The 25,486-nt window shown below is 52.4% G+C and overlaps 1 protein-coding gene and 1 long non-coding RNA gene across 9 annotated transcripts in view; both read right to left on the bottom strand.

Annotated features, from left to right (window-relative positions):
- Positions 1–4,063: 4,063 nt before the first annotated feature.
- The window catches only part of LOC118379969 (zinc finger FYVE domain-containing protein 9-like), a 65,919-nt gene continuing 44,496 nt past the window's right edge, over positions 4,064–25,486 (bottom strand). Inside the window, 6 exon segments of the mRNA XM_052477384.1 lie at positions 4,064–6,831; positions 8,179–8,361; positions 11,461–11,566; positions 14,140–14,302; positions 14,838–14,912; positions 16,127–16,277. Of these exon segments, the coding sequence (XP_052333344.1) occupies positions 6,670–6,831; positions 8,179–8,361; positions 11,461–11,566; positions 14,140–14,302; positions 14,838–14,912; positions 16,127–16,277 (840 nt within the window). The 3' untranslated portion in view covers positions 4,064–6,669.
- On the bottom strand, positions 23,056–24,229 carry LOC127910854 (uncharacterized). 8 transcript variants are annotated; one of them, XR_008076353.1, is made up of 4 exons: positions 24,169–24,229; positions 23,501–23,546; positions 23,261–23,404; positions 23,056–23,214 (listed from the first exon to the last, which is right to left on the bottom strand). It is a non-coding gene; the product is annotated as an uncharacterized LOC127910854 (long non-coding RNA). The 8 variants fall into 8 exon arrangements; XR_008076348.1 differs by having other exon boundaries at positions 24,121–24,220; XR_008076350.1 differs by lacking the exon at positions 24,169–24,229 and adding an exon at positions 23,689–23,881.

Raw genomic sequence — 25,486 nt, 5'->3', positions numbered from 1 at the left:
TGTGATGTCATTATGGGGTATTGTATGTAGATGGATGAGGGAAATGTTTTATTTAATCCATTCTAGAGTAAGGCTGTAACATAAAACATAAAAAATGTGGAAAAAGTCTGAATTCTTTCCGAATGCACTGTACCTCGATATACAGAGAACATCTAGGACATTGAGTACATCACTACTATCATCATATTGCCAACTGATTACTTATAATCAATGCAGTCACATCTCCCCAAAATCTCCTTTTTAATTTAATGTTTCTCATCAAAACGCAAACTATGGCACCTCCGCTCCAACACGTCCCCCCCCGCTCCAATACGCCCCCTCCGCCCCAACACGCCCCCCCTCCGCCCCAACACGTCCCCCCCCCTCCAATACGTTCCCCCCTCCGCTCCAATACGTCCCTCCGCTCCAATACGTCCCCCCTCTGCTCCAATACGTTCCCCCTCTGCTCCAATACGCCCCCCTCCGCTCCAATACGTTCCCCCTCCGCTCCAATACGTTCCCCCTCCGCTCCAATACGTTCCCCCTCTGCTCCAATACGTTTCCCCCTCTGCTCCAATACGTTCCCCCTCCGCTCCAATACGTCCCCCTCCGCTCCAATACGTCCCCCCGCTCCAATACGTTTCCCCCCTCCGCTCCAATACGTTCCCCCCCTCCGCTCCAATACGTTCCCCCTCCGCTCCAATACGTTCCCCCTCCGCTCCAATACGTTCCCCCTCCGCTCCAATACGTTCCCCCTCCGCTCCAATACGTTCCCCCTCCGTTCCAATACGTTCCCCCCTCCGCTCCAATACGTCCCCCTCCGCTCCAATACGTCCCCCTCCGCTCCAATACGTTCCCCCCTCCGCTCCAATACGTTCCCCCTCCGCTCCAATACGTTTCCCCCCTCCAGCTCCAATACATTCCCCCTCCCTCCAATACGTTTCCCCCTCCGCTCCAATACGTTCCCCCTCCGCTCCAATACGTTCCCCCTCTGCTCCAATACGTTCCCCCTCCGCTCCAATACGCCCCCTCCGCTCCAATACGTTCCCCCTCTGCTCCAATACGTCCCCCCTCTGCTCCAATACGTTCCCCCTCTGCTCCAATACGTCCCCCCCCTCCTGCTCCAATACGTTCCCCCTCTGCTCCAATACGTTCCCCCTCTGCTCCAATACGTCCCCCCTCTGCTCCAATACGTTCCCCCTCTGCTCCAATACGTCCCCCCTCTGCTCCAATACGTCCCCCCTCTGCTCCAATACGCCCCCCTCCGCTCCAATACGTTCCCCCTCCGCTCCAATACGTTCCCCCTCCGCTCCAATACGTTCCCCCTCTGCTCCAATACGTTTCCCCCCTCCTGCTCCAATACGTTCCCCCCTCTGCTCCAATACGTCCCCCCTCCGCTCCAATACGTCCCCCTCCGCTCCAATACGTCCACCCCCTCTCTGCTCCAATACGTCCCCCCTCCGCTCCAATACGTTCCCCCTCCTGCTCCAATACGTTCCCCCTCCGCTCCAATACGTCCCCCTCCGCTCCAATACGTCCCCCCTCTGCTCCAATACGTCCCCCTCCGCTCCAATCGTTCCCCCTCCGCTCCCGTTCCCTCCGCTCCAATACGTTTCCCCCTCCGCTCCAATACGTTCCCCCTCCGCTCCAATACGTTTCCCCCTCCGCTCCAATACGTTCCCCCCTCCGCTCCAATACGTTCCCCCTCCGCTCCAATACGTTCCCCCTCCGCTCCAATACGTTCCCCCTCCGCTCCAATACGTTTCCCCCTCCGCTCCAATACGTTCCCCCCTTCTCCCCCCCTCCGCTCCAACGTTTCCCCCTCCGCTCCAATACGTTCCCCCTCCGCTCCAATACGTGTCCCCCCCCCGCTCCAATACGTCCCCCCTCCGCTCCAATACGTTCCCCCTCCGCTCCAATACGTTCCCCCCTCTGCTCCAATACGTCCCCCCCCTCCGCTCCAATACGTTCCCCCCTCCGCTCCAATACGTTTTCCCCCTCCGCTCCAATACGTTCCCCCCGCTCCAATACGTCCCCCCTCCGCTCCAATACGTTCCCCCTCCGCTCCAATACGTCCCCCCTCCGCTCCAATACATCCCCCTCCGCTCCAATACGTTCCCCCCTCCGCTCCAATACGTTCCCCCCCTCCGCTCCAATACGTTCCCCCCCTCCGCTCCAATACGTCCCCCTCCGCTCCAATACGTCCCCCCTCTGCTCCAATACGTCCCCCCGCTCCAATACGTTCCCCCTCCGCTCCAATACGTTCCCCCCTCCGCTCCAATACGTTTCCCCCTCCGCTCCAATACGTTCCCCCTCCGCTCCAATACGTTCCCCCTCCGCTCCAATACGTTCCCCCTCCGCTCCAATACGTTTCCCCCTCCGCTCCAATACGTTTTCCCCCTCCGCTCCCACGTTCCCCCTCCGCTCCAATACGTTCCCCCTCCGCTCCAATACGTGTCCCCCCGCTCCAATACGTCCCCCCTCCGCTCCAATACGTTCCCCCTCCGCTCCAATACGTTCCCCCTCCGCTCCAATACGTCCCCCCTCCGCTCCAATACGTTTCCCCCCTCCGCTCCAATACGTTCCCCCTCCGCTCCAATACGTTCCCCCTCCGCTCCAATACGTTCCCCCTCCGCTCCAATACGTTCCCCCCTCCGCTCCAATACGTCCCCCCTCCGCTCCAATACGTCCCCCCTCCGCTCCAATACGTTCCCCCTCCGCTCCAATACGTTCCCCCCTCCGCTCCAATACGTTCCCCCCTCCGCTCCAATACGTTCCCCCTCCGCTCCAATACGTTCCCCCTCCGCTCCAATACGTCCCCCCTCCGCTCCAATACGTTCCCCCTCCGCTCCAATACGTTCCCCCTCCGCTCCAATACGTCCCCCCTCCGCTCCAATACGTCCCCCTCCGCTCCAATACGTCCCCCCTCCGCTCCAATACGTTTCCCCCCTCCGCTCCAATACGTTCCCCCTCCGCTCCAATACGTCCCCCCTCCGCTCCAATACGTCCCGTCCCCCTCCGCTCCAATACGTCCCCCCTCCGCTCCAATACGTCCCCCTCCGCTCCAATACGTCCCCCCTCCGCTCCAATACGTTCCCCCTCCGCTCCAATACGTTCCCCCCCCTCCGCTCCAATACGTTCCCCCTCCGCTCCAATACGTTCCCCCTCCGCTCCAATACGTTCCCCCTCCGCTCCAATACGTTTCCCCCCTCCGCTCCAATACGTTCCCCCTCCGCTCCAATACGTTCCCCCTCCGCTCCAATACGTTCCCCCTCCGCTCCAATACGTTCCCCCTCCGCTCCAATACGTTCCCCCTCCGCTCCAATACGTTCCCCCCTCCGCTCCAATACGTTCCCCCCCTCCGCTCCAATACGTTCCCCCCTCCGCTCCAATACGTTCCCCCTCCGCTCCAATACGTTCCCCCTCCGCTCCAATACACGTCCCCCTCCGCTCCAATACGTTCCCCCTCCGCTCCAATACGTTCCCCCTCCGCTCCAATACGTCCCCCCTCCGCTCCAATACGTCCCCCTCCGCTCCAATACGTTTCCCCCTCCGCTCCAATACGTCCCCCTCCGCTCCAATACGTTCCCCCTCCGCTCCAATACGTTCCCCCTCCGCTCCAATACGTTCCCCCTCCGCTCCAATCCCCCCCCTCCGCTCCAATACGTCCCCCTCCCCCCCTCCGCTCCAATACGTCCCCCCTCCGCTCCAATACGTCCCCCCTCCGCTCCAATACGTCCCCCCCTCCGCTCCAATACGTTTCCCCCCTCCGCTCCAATACATTCCCCCAATACCCCCCCTCCGCTCCAATACGTTCCCCCCTCCGCTCCAATACGTTCCCCCCTCCGCTCCAATACGTTCCCCCTCCGCTCCAATACGTTCCCCCTCCGCTCCAATACGTTTCCCCCCTCCGCTCCAATACGTTCCCCCTCCGCTCCTCCGTTCCCCCTTGGTTCCAATGTTTTATACGTTCCCCCTAAAGAGACTTCCCCCTCCGCTCCAATACGTTCCCCCCTCCGCTCCAATCCCGTCCCCCCTCCCTCCAATACGTCCCCCCCTGCTCCAAAAAAAAAAGGAAAGATGCTTTCAACTTGTATATACATTTTTATTATACTACAGTTTGATAGACTGGTTTAGACATTTGTTGTGAACGGTAAAGATGTACAGGGTTTTTGGCTTTTCATACAGATGCTTTTTTTGGTTGGATTGATGATATCAAAATGTTAAAATGAAGAAGAAAACAGGATTTTCTGAAAAGCTCAAGGCTGATCCAATGGATGTTTGTGTGTTGGACTCAACGGCAGAATGTTGTCCGCAGAGAAGTTGGTTCGCTCTCGTCACCATTGCGAGCTTGTCGAGTTGGTTTCTGGATACATGCAGTACAGAGTTCTGGTAGAAAGTCTGTTTAATTCAATAACAAAATGCTACCATCAAGAAAAACAAAAACAAAATACACCTTCGGGTTAATGCACACCTGAAGTAATGCCAAGGGAGGGAGGGGAGTCAAAGGGTGTGTTCACTAGTGTACACCGTAAGCAAACGGAAAATGATTGGTCATAACAAGAGAGTTTCTATTGGACCATTTTAGGTAGGTCCCGCCCCGTTTCGTACGGTTCCAATATATCCATGGAAAATCTTGGGACGAAAAAGAATCTTTCAAATGTTTCCTATTGAAGTTGCACACTGCAGTGTGAAGATAAGGAAGCCACTGACACACACACACAATGACAATGATCGTCCCCCCCTCTCCAGAAAACTGGGATGCTGTTCATTAGGGCATGTTACAGAAAATAATAATGCAAAAGACACACAAAAAGAAAAGAGTGTTTCTTATTGGACAACTCCAACACTCCAACGCCGTATTACATTAGCGCAAAACGTTTTACAGTGGAAAATGAAAACAAGTGTTCCTCGTTGGACAGGTAGTTCAGTTAGTCCCTTCCTGTCACAGTCTGTTTTCTTCCGTGTGGTGCCGAATGAACACGACCCAGGAGGAATGAAACCCTCCAACAATAACCATTTTAAATGTCATTTGTCCAGAGCAGTTTGTTTATTCATTGTCCTCATTATACTACGTCCTCAATTACTGCCCTGCCAAACACATTTATTTTATCGTCACAATCAAATGACTATCTTTAATACATACGGTATACAAACGTATACCTTAAATGATGTTTGTCAATGCATCTCCTGCAGATATTCATGCGTGATTGTCTGAGTTTACAGATGAGACTTGTCTATCTATCGTAGCACTGCTCGTTCATATCGTAGGAATATTGTTTTATACCAACAAAACCACAATGGTCATGTCTCAAGTACTTAATAATATATTGATCTTTGTTTACACACAACTTCAGATTTACCGTCACTATCTTTACGAAATGTCAGCATGTCTATTGGGGGGGAAGAGGGGCTTGTTCTGCCAAATTTATCGACAAAAATTAGACCTTACAGTTTCTCATCCTCAAGAACAGAATTACATTATTCTTACAAAGCTGTTTAGGTCCTTATTCACACAGCAGAGGGCAGTCCTGGGCTGCGCTGCATCCCAAATCTATGGACCCCTATCCCTTATATAGCTCACGACTTTTCACCGAAGGCCTATGGGGTCAAGTTGTGCCCTAACAAGGGAGTAGGATGCTGCGCTGCATCTCTGCTACAGGAGGATCGAGTGAGACAACTACAATTGTGCTGCCTAGAAAACATTCCAACAACACAACCAGAGCAAACAAACTGTAGTCCAGGAAGTGCGTCAGGAAATAAAGAATCTGGTGATCATTGGATAAAGCTAAAAGAGGCCAGACTTAAGACCCCTGAGGAGAGTCCTTCCTTTTCTTGCATCCTTCCTTAAACCCTTCCTTCCTCTGTGAAGAGTTGTGCCTGTAGGCACCGACACTGAGCACCGGGGTGCAAAATGAAACCGCATCAACAGGAGGATGCTTCCTCTCTCTCTCTCTCTCCACTTATCGGAGTTTCTTTCACCTTCCTAGCTCACCGGACCGCGTGATGTCCCTGTCAGCGGAGATAGAAGTGCCGTTTCATCAGGCAGAGCTCTGGACACCTCTCCATCAGTTCCTCAGAGCACCCCATGCTACAACAAGGCCTTCAGAGAATACATTTCCCAGAGAACTGTGCTTCTGCTTTGTCCTCTAGCTACCACAGTGGAACTGGAATGCTACTCAGACTTCCTGGATCATGTGATCTGGTCCAAGGACAGAGAAGAGATGGTGCATAGGCTGAGTGGAGGGACGCTAGCTAGCTGGTAGCTAACCAGCAGAGCTAGCTGTCCGTCTGGTGAAGGGATAGCAACATTAGCTAGCTGGTAGCCAACCAGCAGAGCTAGCTGTCCGTCTGGTGAAGGGATAGCAACATTAGCTAGCTGGTAGCTAACCAGCAGAGCTAGCTGTCCGTCTGGTGAAGGGATAGCAACATTAGCTAGCTGGTAGCTAACCAGCAGAGCTAGCTGTCCGTCTGGTGAAGGGATAGCAACATTAGCTAGCTGGTAGCTAACCAGCAGAGCTAGCTGTCCGTCTGGTGAAGGGACAGTAACATTAGCTAGCTGCCCTGCTCAGTTTTCAGCCCCTCTGAAGGGATGGGAGGCGAGGCAGAATGGGAGGGGGGAAAAAAAGAGGTGGTGGCAGAGAGAAAGGGAGAACCAGGAGACGGGAGGGGGTCCGTTGCATCCGTCTCCTAGGAGATAATCTCCAGGATGTAGAAAACCAGCTCCATGATGACAGGGCCCTCACTGAGTTGACATGCCCCGCTGTGGATGACAGGGATCAGGGTACTGTCCAGGTCGCTCAGGTAACGGGGGAGGAGAGGCTGGCCATTACTGCCCGCCAGGTAACCCACCTAGGAACAGGACAGAGACAGGTAGTTATGATTGATCAATCTATATTCATGGAAATTCTACACAATGTTGTGGAAATTACCACTTGAAGTCAATCTTAAATGAATCATTTTTTTTAAATTGTCAGCGCGCACCATAGTGAACGTCTGTCAGAAGCTATATATTATTATTATTATTATTATATTATTATTATAAGCTCAAACGGGACGGTCCCGTTAGTTCCCTTATATACTGACAAGTCATATTTGCATGATTTAGCTTATTCATCAATTCATAATTAATTAAAGTTTGTTTCATTCATCTGACAGACCAATGCCACACAAGGCTTCTTCTCTACAAGCGGGAGACCTTGAAACTGAGATATCTTTCATTCTCAAAACAAGGTTTGGGCGTCCTGCCAAAGTGCAGATACTGGTAAGTGAGGATTAATTCGTTCAGTCACTTGCATGAACACAGACATGGGTTATTAGAACAGGACATGAATAGAACACAGACATGGGTTATTAGAACAGCACATGAATAGAACACAGACATGGGTTATTAGAACAGGACATGAATAGAACACAGACATGGGTTATTAGAACAGCACATGAATAGAACACAGACATGGGTTATTAGAACAGCACATGAATAGAACACAGACATGGGTTATTAGAACAGGACATGAATAGAACACAGACATGGGTTATTAGAACAGCACATGAATAGAACGCAGACATGGGTTATTAGAACAGGACATGACTAGAACACAGACATGGGTTATTAGAACAGGACATGAATAGAACACAGACATGGGTTATTAGAACAGCACATGAATAGAACACAGACATGGGTTATTAGAACAGGACATGAATAGAACGCAGACATGGGTTATTAGAACAGCACATGAATAGAACACAGACATGGGTTATTAGAACAGCACATGAATAGAACAGACATGTATTGAAAAAGCACAAGAAAAATGTCCAATCAATCTATCCTGGGCGCTCGCACACACACACACACACACACACACACACACACACACACACAGGTTACTGTAGAACACAGCTACATTACTCTGTCACCTAGGTTACTGGAGAACACAGCTACATTACTCTGTCACCTAGGTTACTGTAGAACACAGCTACATTACTCTGTCACCTAGGTTACTGTAGAACACAGCTACATTACTCTGTCACCTAGTCATCACAAACAGCTTGTTGTTTCTTACCCTGGTTTAGAAGACAATTAACAGATGCTCTGGCTGCCCTGATTGGCAGAAATCGTTGTGCTCTGCTGTCACAGGGGACAGAGGGATCTGGATTGTACCTTTGATGACAATATACAACAACAAAAAAACCATCTACCTGCTCTGAGTCGAGGGTGACACGTAGGCTCAGCTTGGCCATGCCATCCTCCTTCAACAGTTTCAGGTGAGGGCACAACGCCACACAGAACGCCCTCGCTACGTTCTCCGTCAAACGGCTGTGATCAGCAGGGTCACTCAGACCGTTGGGCTGAGCCTGGTCATCACTCTGGAGGTAGAACACCTGGAGAGAGAGAGAGAGCGAGAGGGGGAAATTAGACATCAATATTTCCAACACCAATCCATTCCTTTTAAATCCACGAAGGGGAATGAACCATCCCTTCAGAGGGGCTGAACCTCTGGGGAGAAGCCTCGCCTCCCATCCCTTCAGAGGGGCTGAACCTCTGGGGAGAAGCCTCTCCTCCCATCCCTTCAGAGGGGCTGAACCTCTGGGGAGAAGCCTCTCCTCCCATCCCTTCAGAGGGGCTGAACCTCTGGGGAGAAGCCTCTCCTCCCATCCCTTCAGAGGGGCTGAACCTCTGGGGAGAAGCCTCGCCTCCCATCCCTTCAGAGGGGCTGAACCTCTGGGGAGAAGCCTCTCCTCCCATCCCTTCAGAGGGGCTGAACCTCTGGGGAGAAGCCTCGCCTCCCATCCCTTCAGAGGGGCTGAACCTCTGGGGAGAAGCCTCGCCTCCCATCCCTTCAGAGGGGCTGAACCTCTGGGGAGAAGCCTCGCCTCCCATCCCTTCAGAGGGGCTGAACCTCTGGGGAGAAGCCTCGCCTCCCATCCCTTCAGAGGGGCTGAACCTCGGGGAGAAGCCTCGCCTCCCATCCCTTCAGAGGGGCTGAACCTCGGGGTAGAAGCCTCTCCTCCCATCCCTTCAGAGGGGCTGAACCTCTGGGGAGAAGCCTCGCCTCCCATCCCTTCAGAGGGGCTGAACCTCGGGGAGAAGCCTCTCCTCCCATCCCTTCAGAGGGGCTGAACCTCGGGAGAAGCCTCGCCTCCCATCCCTTCAGAGGGGCTGAACCTCTGGGGGGAGAAGCCTCTCCTCCCATCCCTTCAGAGGGGCTGAACCTCGGGGAGAAGCCTCGCCTCCCATCCCTTCAGAGGGGCTGAACCTCGGGGAGAAGCCTCGCCCCCATCCCTTCAGAGGGGCTGAACCTCTGGGGAGAAGCCTCGCCCCCATCCCTTCAGAGGGGCTGAACCTCTGGGGAGAAGCCTCGCCTCCCATCCCTTCAGCGGTGCTGAACCTCGGGGAGAAGCCTCGCCTCCCATCCCTTCAGAGGGGCTGAACCTCGGGGAGAAGCCTCTCCTCCCATCCCTTCAGAGGGGCTGAACCTCTGGGGAGAAGCCTCTCCTCCCATCCCTTCAAAGGGGCTGAACCTCTGGGGAGAAGCCTCTCCTCCCATCCCTTCAGAGGGGCTGAACCTCGGGGGAGAAGCCTCGCCTCCCATCCCTTCAGAGGGGCTGAACCTCTGGGGAGAAGCCTCTCCTCCCATCCCTTCAGAGGGGCTGAACCTCGGGGGAGAAGCCTCGCCTCCCATCCCTTCAGAGGGGCTGAACCTCTGGGGAGAAGCCTCGCCTCCCATCCCTTCAGAGGGCTGAACCTCTGGGGAGAAGCCTCGCCTCCCATCCCTTCAGAGGGGCTGAACCTCGGGGAGAAGCCTCGCCTCCCATCCCTTCAGAGGGGCTGAACCTCAGGGTAGAAGCCTCTCCTCCCATCCCTTCAGAGGGGCTGAACCTCTGGGGAGAAGCCTCGCCTCCCATCCCTTCAGAGGGGCTGAACCTCGGGGTAGAAGCCTCTCCTCCCATCCCTTCAGAGGGGCTGAACCTCGGGGAGAAGCCTCGCCTCCCATCCCTTCAGAGGGGCTGAACCTCTGGGGAGAAGCCTCGCCCCCATCCCTTCAGAGGGGCTGAACCTCTGGGGAGGCCTCGCCCCCATCCCTTCAGAGGGGCTGAACCTCTGGGGAGAAGCCTCGCCCCCATCCCTTCAGAGGGGCTGAACCTCTGGGGAGAAGCCTCGCCCCCCATCCCTTCAGAGGGGCTGAACCTCTGGGGAGAAGCCTCGCCCCCATCCCTTCAGAGGGGCTGAACCTCGGGGAGAAGCCTCGCCCCCATCCCTTCAGAGGGGCTGAACCTCTGGGGAGAAGCCTCGCCTCCCATCCCTTCAGAGGGGCTGAACCTCTGGGGAGAAGCCTCGCCCCCATCCCTTCAGAGGGGCTGAACCTCTGGGGAGAAGCCTCGCCCCCATCCCTTCAGAGGGGCTGAACCTCTGGGGAGAAGCCTCTCCTCCCATCCCTTCAGAGGGGCTGAACCTCGGGGAGAAGCCTCGCCCCCATCCCTTCAGAGGGGCTGAACCTCGGGGAGAAGCCTCTCCTCCCATCCCTTCAGAGGGGCTGAACCTCTGGGGAGAAGCCTCGCCTCCCATCCCTTCAGAGGGGCTGAACCTCTGGGGAGAAGCCTCGCCTCCCATCCCTTCAGAGGGGCTGAACCTCTGGGGAGAAGCCTCTCCTCCCATCCCTTCAGAGGGGCTGAACCTCGGGGAGAAGCCTCTCCTCCCATCCCTTCAGAGGGGCTGAACCTCGGGGAGAAGCCTCTCCTCCCATCCCTTCAGAGGGGCTGAACCTCGGGGAGAAGCCTCGCCTCCCATCCCTTCAGAGGGCTGAACCTCTGGGGAGAAGCCTCTCCTCCCATCCCTTCAGAGGGGCTGAACCTCTGGGGAGAAGCCTCTCCTCCCATCCCTTCAGAGGGGCTGAACCTCTGGGGAGAAGCCTCTCCTCCCATCCCTTCAAAGGGGCTGAACCTCGGGGAGAAGCCTCGCCTCCCATCCCTTCAGAGGGGCTGAACCTCTGGGGAGAAGCCTCTCCTCCCATCCCTTCAGAGGGGCTGAACCTCTGGGGAGAAGCCTCTCCTCCCATCCCTTCAGAGGGGCTGAACCTCTGGGGAGAAGCCTCTCCTCCCATCCCTTCAGAGGGGCTGAACCTCGGGGGAGAAGCCTCGCCTCCCATCCCTTCAGAGGGGCTGAACCTCTGGGGAGAAGCCTCGCCTCCCATCCCTTCAGAGGGGCTGAACCTCTGGGGAGAAGCCTCTCCTCCCATCCCTTCAGAGGGGCTGAACCTCTGGGGAGAAGCCTCTCCTCCCATCCCTTCAGAGGGGCTGAACCTCTGGGGAGAAGCCTCTCCTCCCATCCCTTCAGAGGGGCTGAACCTCTGGGGAGAAGCCTCGCCCCCATCCCTTCAGAGGGGCTGAACCTCTGGCGAGAAGCCTCTCCTCCCATCCCTTCAGAGGGGCTGAACCTCGGGGGAGAAGGGTGAAGGGAGGATGACAACACGTTATACATACCTCTGTCCAGCGGATGACCTTCCCGTTGGCCTTGAACTCCGACCCTTGGAAGATCTTCACACTAGTGATGGACTCCATAGACTTCCCATCGATAGGACTGATCACTCTGTTGAGGGGGGTATAGTTAACATTTACTGTCAGTCATAGATGGACACAAGAAAGGCAGAGAGTACTGTATTTAAATAAATAAATAAAAGGTCCAAATCGATCCCTAACCTCCAGCCACTCCTGTAGATTGAGACAGGATTGGATCGTTGGAAGAAATATAGCAACATTACCTTGTCACCCACCCAATCAGAAGACAAGATGAAGCTATTACTAAATGTCTTATATCCATCCAATCCCCTCAGATCTATAGGAGTGTCGGGGCTAGGGGTTGATATCTATCTACTCCCCTCAGATCTATAGGAGTGTCAGGGCTAGGGGTTGATATCTATCTACTCCCCTCTGATCTATAGGAGTGTCGGGGCTAGGGGTTGATATCTATCTAATCCCCTCAGATCTATAGGAGTGTCAGGGCTAGGGGTTGATATCTATCTACTCCCCTCAGATCTATAGGAGTGTCGGGGCTAGGGGTTGATATCTATCTACTCCCCTCAGATCTATAGGAGTGTCGGGGCTAGGGGTTGATATCTATCTACTCCCCTCAGATCTATAGGAGTGTCGGGGCTAGGGGTTGATATCTATCTAATCCCCTCAGATCTATAGGAGTGTCAGGGCTAGGGGTTGATATCTATCTAATCCCCTCAGATCTATAGGAGTGTCGGGGCTAGGGGTTGATATCTATCTACTCCCCTCAGATCTATAGGAGTGTCAGGGCTAGGGGTTGATATCTATCTAATCCCCTCAGATCTATAGGAGTGTCGGGGCTAGGGGTTGATATCTATCTAATCCCCTCAGATCTATAGGAGTGTCAGGGCTAGGGGTTGATATCTATCTAATCCCCTCAGATCTATAGGAGTGTCAGGGCTAGGGGTTGATATCTATCTAATCCCCTCAGATCTATAGGAGTGTCGGGGCTAGGGGTTGATATCTATCTAATCCCCTCAGATCTATAGGAGTGTCAGGGCTAGGGGTTGATATCTATCTAATCCCCTCAGATCTATAGGAGTGTCGGGGCTAGGGGTTGATATCTATCTACTCCCCTCAGATCTATAGGAGTGTCAGGGCTAGGGGTTGATATCTATCTAATCCCCTCAGATCTATAGGAGTGTCAGGGCTAGGGGTTGATATCTATCTAATCCCCTCAGATCTATAGGAGTGTCGGGGCTAGGGGTTGATATCTATCTAATCCCCTCAGATCTATAGGAGTGTTATGGAGTTGATTTGGAATTCAGAAAACACTCCTTGTTGAAATTGTGATGTCACCTACCCACTGTATGTGTTCCTCCCTTCTCTCTGCCTCTCCCTCCACTTCCTCCTTGCCACTTCCTCCCTGCCTCTCCCTCCACTTCCTCCTTGCCACTTCCTCCCTGCCTCTCCCTCCACTTCCTCCCTGCCTCTCCCTCCACTTCCTCCTTGGCTCTCCCTCCACTTCCTCCTTGGCTCTCCCTCCACTTCCTCCTTGGCTCTCCCTCCACTTCCTCCCTGCCTCTCCCTCCACTTCCTCCCTGCCTCTCCCTCCACTTCCTCCCTGGCTTTCCCTCCACTTCCTCCCTTCTACCTCCACTTCCTCCCTGCCTCTACCTCCCTTCTCCCTGCCTCTACCTCCCTTCTCCCTGCCTCTACCTCCCTTCTCCCTGCCTCTCCCTCCCTGCCTCTCCCTCCCTTCTCCCTCCCTTCTCCCTGCCTCTCCCTGCCTCTCCCTCCCTTCTCCCTGCCTCTCCCTCTACTTCCTCCCTGCCTCTCCCTCCACTTCCTCCCTTCACCCTCCACTTCCTCCTTGCCTCTCCCTCCACTTCCTCCACCTCCCTTCTCCCCCTCCACTCCCTCCCTTCTCCCCCTCCTCTCCCTCCCTTCTCCCCCTCCTCTCCCTCCCTTCTCCCCTCCACTTCCTCCCTTCTCCCCTCCACTTCCTCTCCCTCCCTTCTCCACTTCCTCTCCCTCCCTTCTCCCTCCACTTCCTCTCCATCCCTTCTCCCTCCACTTCCTCTCCCTCCACTTCCTCCTTGCCTCTCCCTCCACTTCCTCCACTTCCTCTCCCTCCCTTCTCCCCCTCCACTCCCTCCCTTCTCCCCTCCACTCCCTCCCCTTCTCCCCCTCCCTCCCTCCCTTCTCCCCCTCCCTCCCTCCCCCTTCTCCCCCTCCTCTCCCTCCCTTCTCCCCCTCCACTTCCTCTCCCTCCCTTCTCCCTCCACTTCCTCCCTTCTCCCTCCACTTCCTCTCCCTCCCTTCTCCCTCCCTTCCTTTCCCTCCACTCCCTCCCTTCCTTTCCCTCCACTTCCTCCCTTCACCCTCCACTTCCTCCCTGCCTCTCCCTCTACTTCCTCCCTGCCTCTCCCTGCCTCCCCCTCCACTTCCTCCCTTCTCCCCGCCTCTTCCTCCCTCCACTTCCTCCCTGCCTCTCCCTCTACTTCCTCCCTGCCTCTCCCTCTACTTCCTCCCTGCCTCTCCCTCTACTTCCTCCCTGCCTCTCCTTCCTCCCTTCTCCCTCCCTTCTCCCTGCCTCCCCCTCCACTTCCTCCCTTCTCCCCGCCTCTTCCTCCCTCCACTTCCTTCCTTCTCCACCTCTCCCCATACCCCTTGTTGAAGTTGATGTCATCTTCTATCCACTGTATGTGAACATGTTCCTGTCTGTCCTCCTGGTCGACCAGGCCACAGGTGATACTGAAGTCCTTCATGTCCCTCAGGGCTTGCCGTAGAGCGTCCATAGTCTCTCCTGTGATCTGCACCATCACACCGTCTACAGGGGAACAACAGGTATATCACCCCCCGTCTACAGGGAACAACAGGTCTACCCCCCCCGTCTACAGGGGAACAGCAGGTATATCACCCCGTCTACAGGGAACAACAGGTCTATCCCCCCCGTCTACAGGGGAACAACAGGTCTATCCCCCCGTCTACAGGGGAACAACAGGTATATCACCCCTGTCTACAGGGGAACAACAGGTATATCACCCCCGTCTACAGGGGAACAACAGGTATATCACCCCCCTGTCTACAGGGGAACAACAGGTATATCACCCCCGTCTACAGGGGAACAACAGGTATATCACCCCCTGTCTACAGGGGAACAACAGGTATATCACCCCCCGTCTACAGGGGAACAACAGGTCTATCCCCCCCGTCTACAGGGGAACAACAGGTCTATCCCCCCCGTCTACAGGGGAACAACAGGTCTATCCCCCCGTCTACAGGGGAACAACAGGTCTATAACCCCCCCCCAACAAGGTGGGTACATCCTATTAACAATATAACAGGTGGGTAAACGGGAGTACCTTCAACAATGCTGGTCTTGGCCAGGTGTCCTGCCTTTAGAGAACCACTGAACACGAAGAAACAAGCGCCGGTCACTGGAAGAAAAACAACAAATACTGGTTTTAAAAGTCGCCATGACATTACCATTTAAATCGTAAGCCATCTGAAGGGGCGGGATTCAACACCAACGCCACCTCTGGTTTAGTTAGTCCACTTCCCAGACTATGACTCCACCTCTGGTTTAGTTAGTCCACTTCCCAGACTATGACTCCACCTCTGGTTTAGTTAGTCCACTTCCCAGACTATGACTCCACCTCTGGTTTAGTTAGTCCACTTCCCAGACTATGACTCCACCTCTGGTTTAGTTAGTCCACTTCCCAGACTATGACTCCACCTCTGGTTTAGTTAGTCCACTTCCCAGACTATGACTCCACGTTGTCGTGTGTCGACCCTACCAGACTATGACTCCACGCTGTCGTGTGTCGGCCCTACCAGACTATGACTCCACGCTGTTGTGTGTCGACCCTACCAGACTATGACTCCACGTTGTCGTGTGTCGACCCTACCAGACTATGACTCCACGTTGTGGTGTGTCGACCCTACCAGACTATGACTCCACGTTGTGGTGTGTCGACCCTACCAGACTATGACTCCACGTTGTGGTGTGTCGACCCTACCAGACTACCATGACTCCACGTTGTGGTGTGTCGACCCTACCAGACTATGACTCCACGTTGTGGTGTGTCGACCCTACCAGACTATGACTCCACGTTGTGGTGTGTCGACCCTACCAGACTATGACTCCACGTTGTCGTGTGTCGACCCTACCAGACTATGACTCCACGTTGTCGTGTGTCGACCCTACCAGACTATGACTCCACGTTGTCGTGTGTCGACCCTACCAGACTATGACTCCACGTTGTGGTGTGTCGACCCTACCAGACTATGACTCCACGTTGTGGTGTGTCGACCCTACCAGACTATGACTCCACGTTGTGGTGTGTCGACCCTACCAGACTATGACTCCACGTTGTGGTGTGTCGACCCTACCAGACTATGACTCCACGTTGTGGTGTGTCGACCCTACCAGACTATGACTCCACGTTGTCGTGTGTCGACCCTACCAGACTATGACTCCACGTTGTGGTGTGTCGACCCTACCAGACTATGACTCCACGTTGTGGTGTGTCGACCCTACCAGACTATGACTCCACGTTGTGGTGTGTCGACCCTACCAGACTATGACTCCACGTTGTGGCGTGTCGACCCTACCAGACTATGACTCCACGTTGTCGTGTGTCGACCCTACCTTTGCGTGGTTGATGGTGAATGCTGATGGCCTGTGTCTGGTAGTTTCCGTCATCATTCTGTACACACACCAGGTGGGAGTCGGCCCGCTCGTTGAAACACGCCCCCATGGCCAAGACGTGCTCATTGGACTTGTTCATAGCCTTCATTAGCTGGAGGGGACAGAGAATATGGTTGTGTCATTAAAAGGTCCCAATCTGTCATGTCACCGGACGAACCCTGTCACTTGTTCATAGCGAGGGTTGGAATAACATTTCATTAGTCTCTGTTGTAGCTGTGAGAAAAAAAATCATATTTAACGAAAACAATAGCATGCCCTGGAGTGTAGAGGTTTGGGGGAGTGGGGTTGAGACTAAGACCCTCTAAACCAGATCAGTTCTGCCTGTTCAAACGTGGTTACAGTATATGTACAGGACTCTAAATTAGATCCAATTTCTTCATCACCCCCCCACAGAGGTCTTGGCTGATTTTTTTTATATTTTCCAATGATGTCAAGCAAAGAGGCACTGAGTTTGAAGGTTGGCCTTGAAATAATACATCCACAGGTACACCTCAAATTGACTCAAATGATGTCAATTATCAGAAGCTTCTAAAGCCATGACATAATTTTCTGGAATTTTCCAAGCTCTTTAAAGGCACAGTCAACTTAGTGTATGTAAACTTCTGACCCACTGGAATTGTGATACAGTGAATTATAAATGGAACAATCTGTCTGTAAACAATTGTAAAAATGACTTGTGTCATGCACAAAGTAGATGTCCTAACCGACTTGCCAAAACTATAGATTGTCAACAAGAAATTTGTGGAGCGGTTGAAAAACGAGTTTTAATGACTCCAACCTAAGTGTATGTAAACTTCCGACTTCAACTGTATGCGATTGACATTTCTAAACTGTAATTCACAAGGAAGAAAACAAATGAGAATCTGAAGCGTTTTAGACAAGACTGTTAAAAGCGTTCACACAAGCTGTTGTCCTACAGTCCACGCGTCATATCCCTGGGTTCCTTCATGTTAGAGTGGCTCACACAAGCTGTTGTCCTACAGTCCACGCGTCATATCCCTGGGTTCCTTCATGTTAGAGTGGCTCATACAAGCTGTTGTCCTACAGTCCACGCGTCATATCCCTGGGTTCCTTCATGTTAGAGTGGCTCATACAAGCTGTTGTCCTACAGTCCACGCGTCATATCCCTGGGTTCCTTCATGTTAGAGTGGCTCATACAAGCTGTTGTCCAACAGTCCACGCGTCATATCCCTGGGTTCCTTCATGTTAGAGTGGCTCATACAAGCTGTTGTCCAACAGTCCACGCGTCATATCCCTGGGTTCCTTCATGTTAGAGTGGCTCACACAAGCTGTTGTCCTACAGTCCACGCGTCATATCCCTGGGTTCCTTCATGTTAGAGTGGCTCATACAAGCTGTTGTCCTACAGTCCACGCGTCATATCCCTGGGTTCCTTCATGTTAGAGTGGCTCATACAAGCTGTTGTCCAACAGTCCACGCGTCATATCCCTGGGTTCCTTCATGTTAGAGTGGCTCACACAAGCTGTTGTCCTACAGTCCACGCGTCATATCCCTGGGTTCCTTCATGTTAGAGTGGCTCACACAAGCTGTTGTCCAACAGTCCACACGTCATATCCCTGGGTTCCTTCATGTTAGAGTGGCTCACACAAGCTGTTGTCCAACAGTCCACGCGTCATATCCCTGGGTTCCTTCATGTTAGAGTGGCTCACACAAGCTGTTGTCCAACAGTCCACGCGTCATATCCCTGGGTTCCTTCATGTTAGAGTGGCTCACACAAGCTGTTGTCCAACAGTCCACACGTCATATCCCTGGGTTCCTTCATGTTAGAGTGGCTCATACAAGCTGTTGTCCTACAGTCCACGCGTCATATCCCTGGGTTCCTTCATGTTAGAGTGGCTCATACAAGCTGTTGTCCAACAGTCCACGCGTCATATCCCTGGGTTCCTTCATGTTAGAGTGGCTCATACAAGCTGTTGTCCAACAGTCCACGCGTCATATCCCTGGGTTCCTTCATGTTAGAGTGGCTCATACAAGCTGTTGTCCAACAGTCCACGCGTCATATCCCTGGGTTCCTTCATGTTAGAGTGGCTCATACAAGCTGTTGTCCAACAGTCCACGCGTCATATCCCTGGGTTCCTTCATGTTAGAGTGGCTCATACAAGCTGTTGTCCAACAGTCCACGCGTCATATCCCTGGGTTCCTTCATGTTAGAGTGGCTCATACAAGCTGTTGTCCAACAGTCCACGCGTCATATCCCTGGGTTCCTTCATGTTAGAGTGGCTCACACAAGCTGTTGTCCAACAGTCCACGCGTCATATCCCTGGGTTCCTTCATGTTAGAGTGGCTCATACAAGCTGTTGTCCAACAGTCCACGCGTCATATCCCTGGGTTCCTTCATGTTAGAGTGGCTCATACAAGCTGTTGTCCTACAGTCCACGCGTCATATCCCTGGGTTCCTTCATGTTAGAGTGGCTCATACAAGCTGTTGTCCAACAGTCCACGCGTCATATCCCTGGGTTCCTTCATGTTAGAGTGGCTCATACAAGCTGTTGTCCAACAGTCCACGCGTCATATCCCTGGGTTCCTTCATGTTAGAGTGGCTCATACAAGCTGTTGTCCAACAGTCCACGCGTCATATCCCTGGGTTCCTTCATGTTAGAGTGGCTCATACAAGCTGTTGTCCAACAGTCCACGCGTCATATCCCTGGGTTCCTTCATGTTAGAGTGGCTCATACAAGCTGTTGTCCTACAGTCCACGCGTCATATCCCTGGGTTCCTTCATGTTAGAGTGGCTCATACAAGCTGTTGTCCAACAGTCCACGCGTCATATCCCTGGGTTCCTTCATGTTAGAGTGGCTCATACAAGCTGTTGTCCAACAGTCCACGCGTCATATCCCTGGGTTCCTTCATGTTAGAGTGGCTCACACAAGCTGTTGTCCAACAGTCCACGCGTCATATCCCTGGGTTCCTTCATGTTAGAGTGGCTCATACAAGCTGTTGTCCAACAGTCCACGCGTCATATCCCTGGGTTCCTTCATGTTAGAGTGGCTCACACAAGCTGTTGTCCAACAGTCCACGCGTCATATCCCTGGGTTCCTTCATGTTAGAGTGGCTCATACAAGCTGTTGTCCTACAGTCCACGCGTCATATCCCTGGGTTCCTTCATGTTAGAGTGGCTCACACAAGCTGTTGTCCTACAGTCCACGCGTCATATCCCTGGGTTCCTTCATGTTAGAGTGGCTCACACAAGCTGTTGTCCAACAGTCCACGCGTCATATCCCTGGGTTCCTTCATGTTAGAGTGGCTCATACAAGCTGTTGTCCAACAGTCCACGCGTCATATCCCTGGGTTCCTTCATGTTAGAGTGGCTCATACAAGCTGTTGTCCAACAGTCCACGCGTCATATCCCTGGGTTTCTTCATGTTAGAGTGGCTCATACAAGCTGTTGTCCAACAGTCCACACGTCATATCCCTGGGTTCCTCCATGTTAGAGTGGCAGTAGCAGAGAAACTATACATTTAGTAACTACAGCTTACAGGGAATAACGAAACCTTCGGTCTGTTAGGGTTCATATGAGACCTCTCATTAGATTTCGTCTGGTCTTAGACATTGACTAAAATATCATTACGTCATTTGAATAACGATTTCGTCTAATTATAGTCAAAATTACATAAACAGTGGGCCATTTTAGTCAACTAAACTCCCTTTCCTTTTAGTCACGTCACAATTACATTGTCTCATTAACCTTTAGTAAACATACATCACTGACTACCTGGCCCCTACCAACAGAGCCTACCAACAGAGCCCGGCCCCCACCAACAGAGCCCGGCCCCCACCAACAGAGCCCGGCCCCCACCAACAGAGCCTAACAACAGAGAGTGGCCCCCACCAACAGAGCCTACCAACAGAGCCTACCAACAGAGCCTACTAACAGAGCCCGGCCCCCACCAACAGAGCCCGGCCCCCACCAACAGAGCCTAACAACAGAGCCCGGCCCCCACCAACAGAGCCTACCAACAGAGCCTACCAACAGAGCCCGGCCCCCACCAACAGAGCCTACCAACAGAGCCTACCAACAGAGCCTACCAACAGAGCCACCAACAGAGCCCGGCCCCCACCAACAGAGCCTACCAACAGAGCCTACCAACAGAGCCTACCAACAGAGCCCATGTTAGAGTGGCCCCCACCAACAGAGCCTACCGTCAGAGCCCGGTTCCCCCACCAACAGAGCCTACCAACAGAGCCCGGCCCCCACCAACAGAGCCTACCAACAGAGCCCAGCCCCCACCAACAGAGCCTACCAACAGAGCCTACCAACAGAGACCGGCCCCCACCAACAGAGCCTACCAACAGAGCCCGGCCCCCACCAACAGAGCCCGGCCCCCACCAACAGAGCCCGGCCCCCACCAACAGAGCCCGGCCCCCACCAACAGACTCCGGCCCCTACCAACAGAGCCCGGCCCCTACCAACAGAGCCTACCAACAGAGTCCGGCCCCCACCAACAGAGCCCGGCCCCCACCAACAGAGCCCGGCCCCCACCAACAGAGCCTGGCCCCCACCAACAGAGCCCGGCCCCCACCAACAGAGCGAGCCCGGTCCCCACCAACAGAGCCCGGCCCCCACCAACAGAGCCTACCAACAGAGCCCGGCCCCCACCAACAGAGCCCGGCCCCCACCAACAGAGCCCGGCCCCCACCAACAGAGCCCGGCCCCCACCAACAGAGCCCGGCCCCCACCAACAGAGCCCGGCCCCCACCAACATACTGTATATTCCTGATTAAACATCCATTTCTCTTCCCAACAGCAGAAATATTAAATCTTAAATTCAGCCTAGATAGATATTGAACATGACATACTAAACAGACACATACAAGTGCAGGCAGCGAGAAGCACAAATCACCAGATGGTGCTACTAAGTAGTATGGGGGTGCAGAATGAGTGTGAGAGACAAGTATGGGGTTGCAGAATGAGTGTGAGACAAGTATGGGGGTACAGATTGAGTGTGAGACAAGTATGGGGGTGCAGAATGAGTGTGAGACAAGTATGGGGGTACAGATTGAGTGTGAGACAAGTATGGGGGTGCAGAATGAGTGTGAGACAAGTATGGGGGTGCAGAATGAGTGTGAGACAAGTATGCGGGTGCAGAATGAGTGTGAGAGGCAAGTATGGGGTTGCAGAATGAGTGTGAGAGGCAAGTATGGGGTTGCAGAATGAGTGTGAGACAAGTATGGGGGTGCAGAATGAGTGTGAGACAAGTATGGGGGTGCAGAATGAGTGTGAGACAAGTATGGGGTTGCAGAATGAGTGTGAGAGGCAAGTATGGGGTTGCAGAATGAGTGTGAGAGGCAAGTATGGGGTTGCAGAATGAGTGTGAGACAAGTATGGGGGTGCAGAATGAGTGTGAGACAAGTATGGGGGTACAGAATGAGTGTGAGACAAGTATGGGGGTGCAGAATGAGTGTGAGACAAGTATGGGGGTGCAGAATGAGTGTGAGACAAGTATGGGGGTACAGAATGAGTGTGAGACAAGTATGGGGGTGCAGAATGAGTGTGAGACAAGTATGGGGGTGCAGAATGAGTGTGAGACAAGTATGGGGGTGCAGAATGAGTGTGAGACAAGTATGGGGGTGCAGAATGAGTGTGAGACAAGTATGGGGGTACAGAATGAGTGTGAGACAAGTATGGGGGTGCAGAATGAGTGTGAGAGACAAGTATGGGGGTGCAGAATGAGTGTGAGACAAGTATGGGGGTGCAGAATGAGTGTGAGACAAGTATGGGGTTGCAGAATGAGTGTGAGACAAGTATGGGGGTGCAGAATGAGTGTGAGACAAGTATGGGGGTGCAGAATGAGTGTGAGACAAGTATGGGGTTGCAGAATGAGTGTGAGAGACAAGTATGGGGTTGCAGAATGAGTGTGAGACAAGTATGGGGTTGCAGAATGAGTGTGAGACAAGTATGGGGGTGCAGAATGAGTGTGAGACAAGTATGGGGGTGCAGAATGAGTGTGAGACAAGTATGGGGGTGCAGAATGAGTGTGAGACAAGTATGGGGGTACAGAATGAGTGTGAGACAAGTATGGGGGTGCACCGCAGTCGCGTTGTTTCAATTGTTGTCAACATTCTAGATGCTGCAGCATATTGAAGTCCAGAAGTAGTACAGGAGATAATGACCGTTTCACCCAGTGATGTAGTGGAGTCACTAAACCTCCAGATAATGACCGGTTCACCCAGTGATGTAGTGGAGTCACTAAACCTCCAGATAATGACCGGTTCACCCAGTGATGTAGTGGAGTCACTAAACCTCCAGATAATGACCGTTTCACCCAGTGATGTAGTGGAGTCACTAAACCTCCAGATAATGACCGGTTCACCCAGTGATGTAGTGGAGTCACTAAACCTCCAGATAATGACCGTTTCACCCAGTGATGTAGTGGAGTCACTAAACCTCCAGATAATGACCGGTTCACCCAGTGATGTAGTGGAGTCACTAAACCTCCAGATAATGACCGGTTCACCCAGTGATGTAGTGGAGTCACTAAACCTCCAGATAATGACTGTTTCACCCAGTGATGTAGTGGAGTCACTAAACCTCCAGATAATGACCGTTTCACCCAGTGATGTAGTGGAGTCACTAAACCTCCAGATAATGACCGGTTCACCCAGTGATGTAGTGGAGTCACTAAACCTCCAGATAATGACCGGTTCACCCAGTGATGTAGTGGAGTCACTAAACCTCCAGATAATGACCGTTTCACCCAGTGATGTAGTGGAGTCACTAAACCTCCAGATAATGACCGGTTCACCCAGTGATGTAGTGGAGTCACTAAACCTCCAGATAATGACCGTTTCACCCAGTGATGTAGTGGAGTCACTAAACCTCCAGATAATGACCGGTTCACCCAGTGATGTAGTGGAGTCACTAAACCTCCAGATAATGACCGTTTCACCCAGTGATGTAGTGGAGTCACTAAACCTCCAGATAATGACCGGTTCACCCAGTGATGTAGTGGAGTCACTAAACCTCCAGATAATGACCGTTTCACCCAGTGATGTAGTGGAGTCACTAAACCTCCAGATAATGACTTTCACCCAGTGATGTAGTGGAGTCACTAAACCTCCAGATAATGACCGGTTCACCCAGTGATGTAGTGGAGTCACTAAACCTCCAGATAATGACCGTTTCACCCAGTGATGTAGTGGAGTCACTAAACCTCCAGATAATGACCGTTTCACCCAGTGATGTAGTGGAGTCACTAAACCTCCAGATAATGACCGGTTCACCCAGTGATGTAGTGGAGTCACTAAACCTCCAGATAATGACCGTTTCACCCAGTGATGGAGTGGAGTCACTAAACCTCCAGATAATGACTTTCACCCAGTGATGTAGTGGAGTCACTAAACCTCCAGATAATGACCGGTTCACCCAGTGATGTAGTGGAGTCACTAAACCTCCAGATAATGACCGTTTCACCCAGTGATGTAGTGGAGTCACAACCTCCAGATAATGACCAGTTCACCCAGTGATGTAGTGGAGTCACTAAACCTCCAGATAATGACCGTTTCACCCAGTGATGTAGTGGAGTCACTAAACCTCCAGATAATGACCGGTTCACCCAGTGATGTAGTGGAGTCACTAAACCTCCAGATAATGACCGTTTCACCCAGTGATGTAGTGGAGTCACTAAACCTCCAGATAATGACCGGTTCACCCAGTGATGTAGTGGAGTCACTAAACCTCCAGATAATGACCGTTTCACCCAGTGATGTAGTAGAGTCACTAAACCTCCAGATGATGACCGGTTCACCCAGTGATGTAGTAGAGTCACTAAACCTCCAGATAATGACCGGTTCACCCAGCGATGTAGTGGAGTCACTAAACCTCCAGATAATGACCGTTTCACCCAGCGATGTAGTGGAGTCACTAAACCTCCAGATAATGACCGGTTCACCCAGTGATGTAGTGGAGTCACTAAACCTCCAGATAATGACCGTTTCACCCAGTGATGTAGTGGAGTCACTAAACCTCCAGATAATGACCGTTTCACCCAGTGATGTAGTGGAGTCACTAAACCTCCAGATAATGACCGGTTCACCCAGTGATGTAGTCAGTTTGGCCTAAAAACTATTATGACCCCCTCTATGGAACTTTCTGTCTGTAGCATCCGAACAGTTTGGGTTACATACTAATTTGACCCCTCTGTGGAAAGGTGAGACTCTCACGAACACGAACATGTCGGTTGTTTTGTTCTAGGCCTCAAGACTCGTCTGAAGGTCCCCCGGGCACCAGGTAAACATTTTTATATATATATATATATATATGGAGACTGTTCAGTGGCAAAAAATACAAGTAGCTAAGTCTACCTCTTTTCCTCAGAGAAAACAGCTTGAGAGTTTAATACAATAGCCATAATACCTGTGTTTTTCTTTCTATGGTGCATTGGTGGACCACATTTTCCATTCATAAAGCATATCATGGGCCATTCTGGGGGCGGCAGGGTAGCCTAGTGGTTTAGAGCGTTCGACTAGTAACCGGAAGGTTGCAAGTTCAAACCCCCGAGCTGACAAGGTACAAATCTGTCGTTCTGCCCCTGAACAGGCATCAGCTCTAGTCATAGAACTGTTTTGCAACTGAATGTAGTCATGGTAACATATATGCAAAAATGTTGGTGTTACAGAAAGGAATTTCAAATAATTTAACTATTAACTCCTCTGTAGCCGACTGGGTAAATGCTAGGCTATCGATAAACTTACAAAAATGCTTGTCTAGCGTTGGCTGTAAAGCATATTTTGAAAATCTGAGATGACAGGGTGATTAACAAAAGGCTAGGGATATTTATGTTTACCTTTAATGAACTACGGATGTTTTCACTCACGAGACTCCCAGGTAGATAGCCAAAGTTCATTTTTTCCCTAAATATTATTTTTGTAGGCGAAACAGCTCTGTTTGTTCTTCAAGTTTGGCTGAGAAATCGCCCGGAAATTGCGGTCACCACAACACCGAAAAATATTCCAAATTAGCTCCATAATATCGACAGAAACATGGCAAACGTTGTTTAGAATCCATCCTCAAGATGTTTTTCTAATATCTATTCGATAATATATCCGTCGGGACAATTCGTTTTTCAGTAGGACCGATTGGAGTAATGGCTACTTCTGTATTTTACCCGAGAATCTCTCTCGGAGCCACCATGTGACCACTTACGCAATGTGGCCGCCTACGGCTATTCTTCAACAGAAATGCGTAAAACTACGTCACAATGCTGTAGACACCTTGGGGAATAAAAACGTAGAAAGCGTAAGCTCGTTGATGGTACATTCACAGCTGAATAGGGAGTCATTGG

The sequence above is a fragment of the Oncorhynchus keta genome, chromosome 23 (genome assembly GCF_023373465.1).
Source record: "Oncorhynchus keta strain PuntledgeMale-10-30-2019 chromosome 23, Oket_V2, whole genome shotgun sequence".
In the NCBI taxonomy this organism is placed as follows: domain Eukaryota; kingdom Metazoa; phylum Chordata; class Actinopteri; order Salmoniformes; family Salmonidae; genus Oncorhynchus; species Oncorhynchus keta.
The sequence above is the reverse complement of the archived record's forward strand: the minus strand, read 5'-3'. Positions and strand labels throughout refer to the sequence as shown.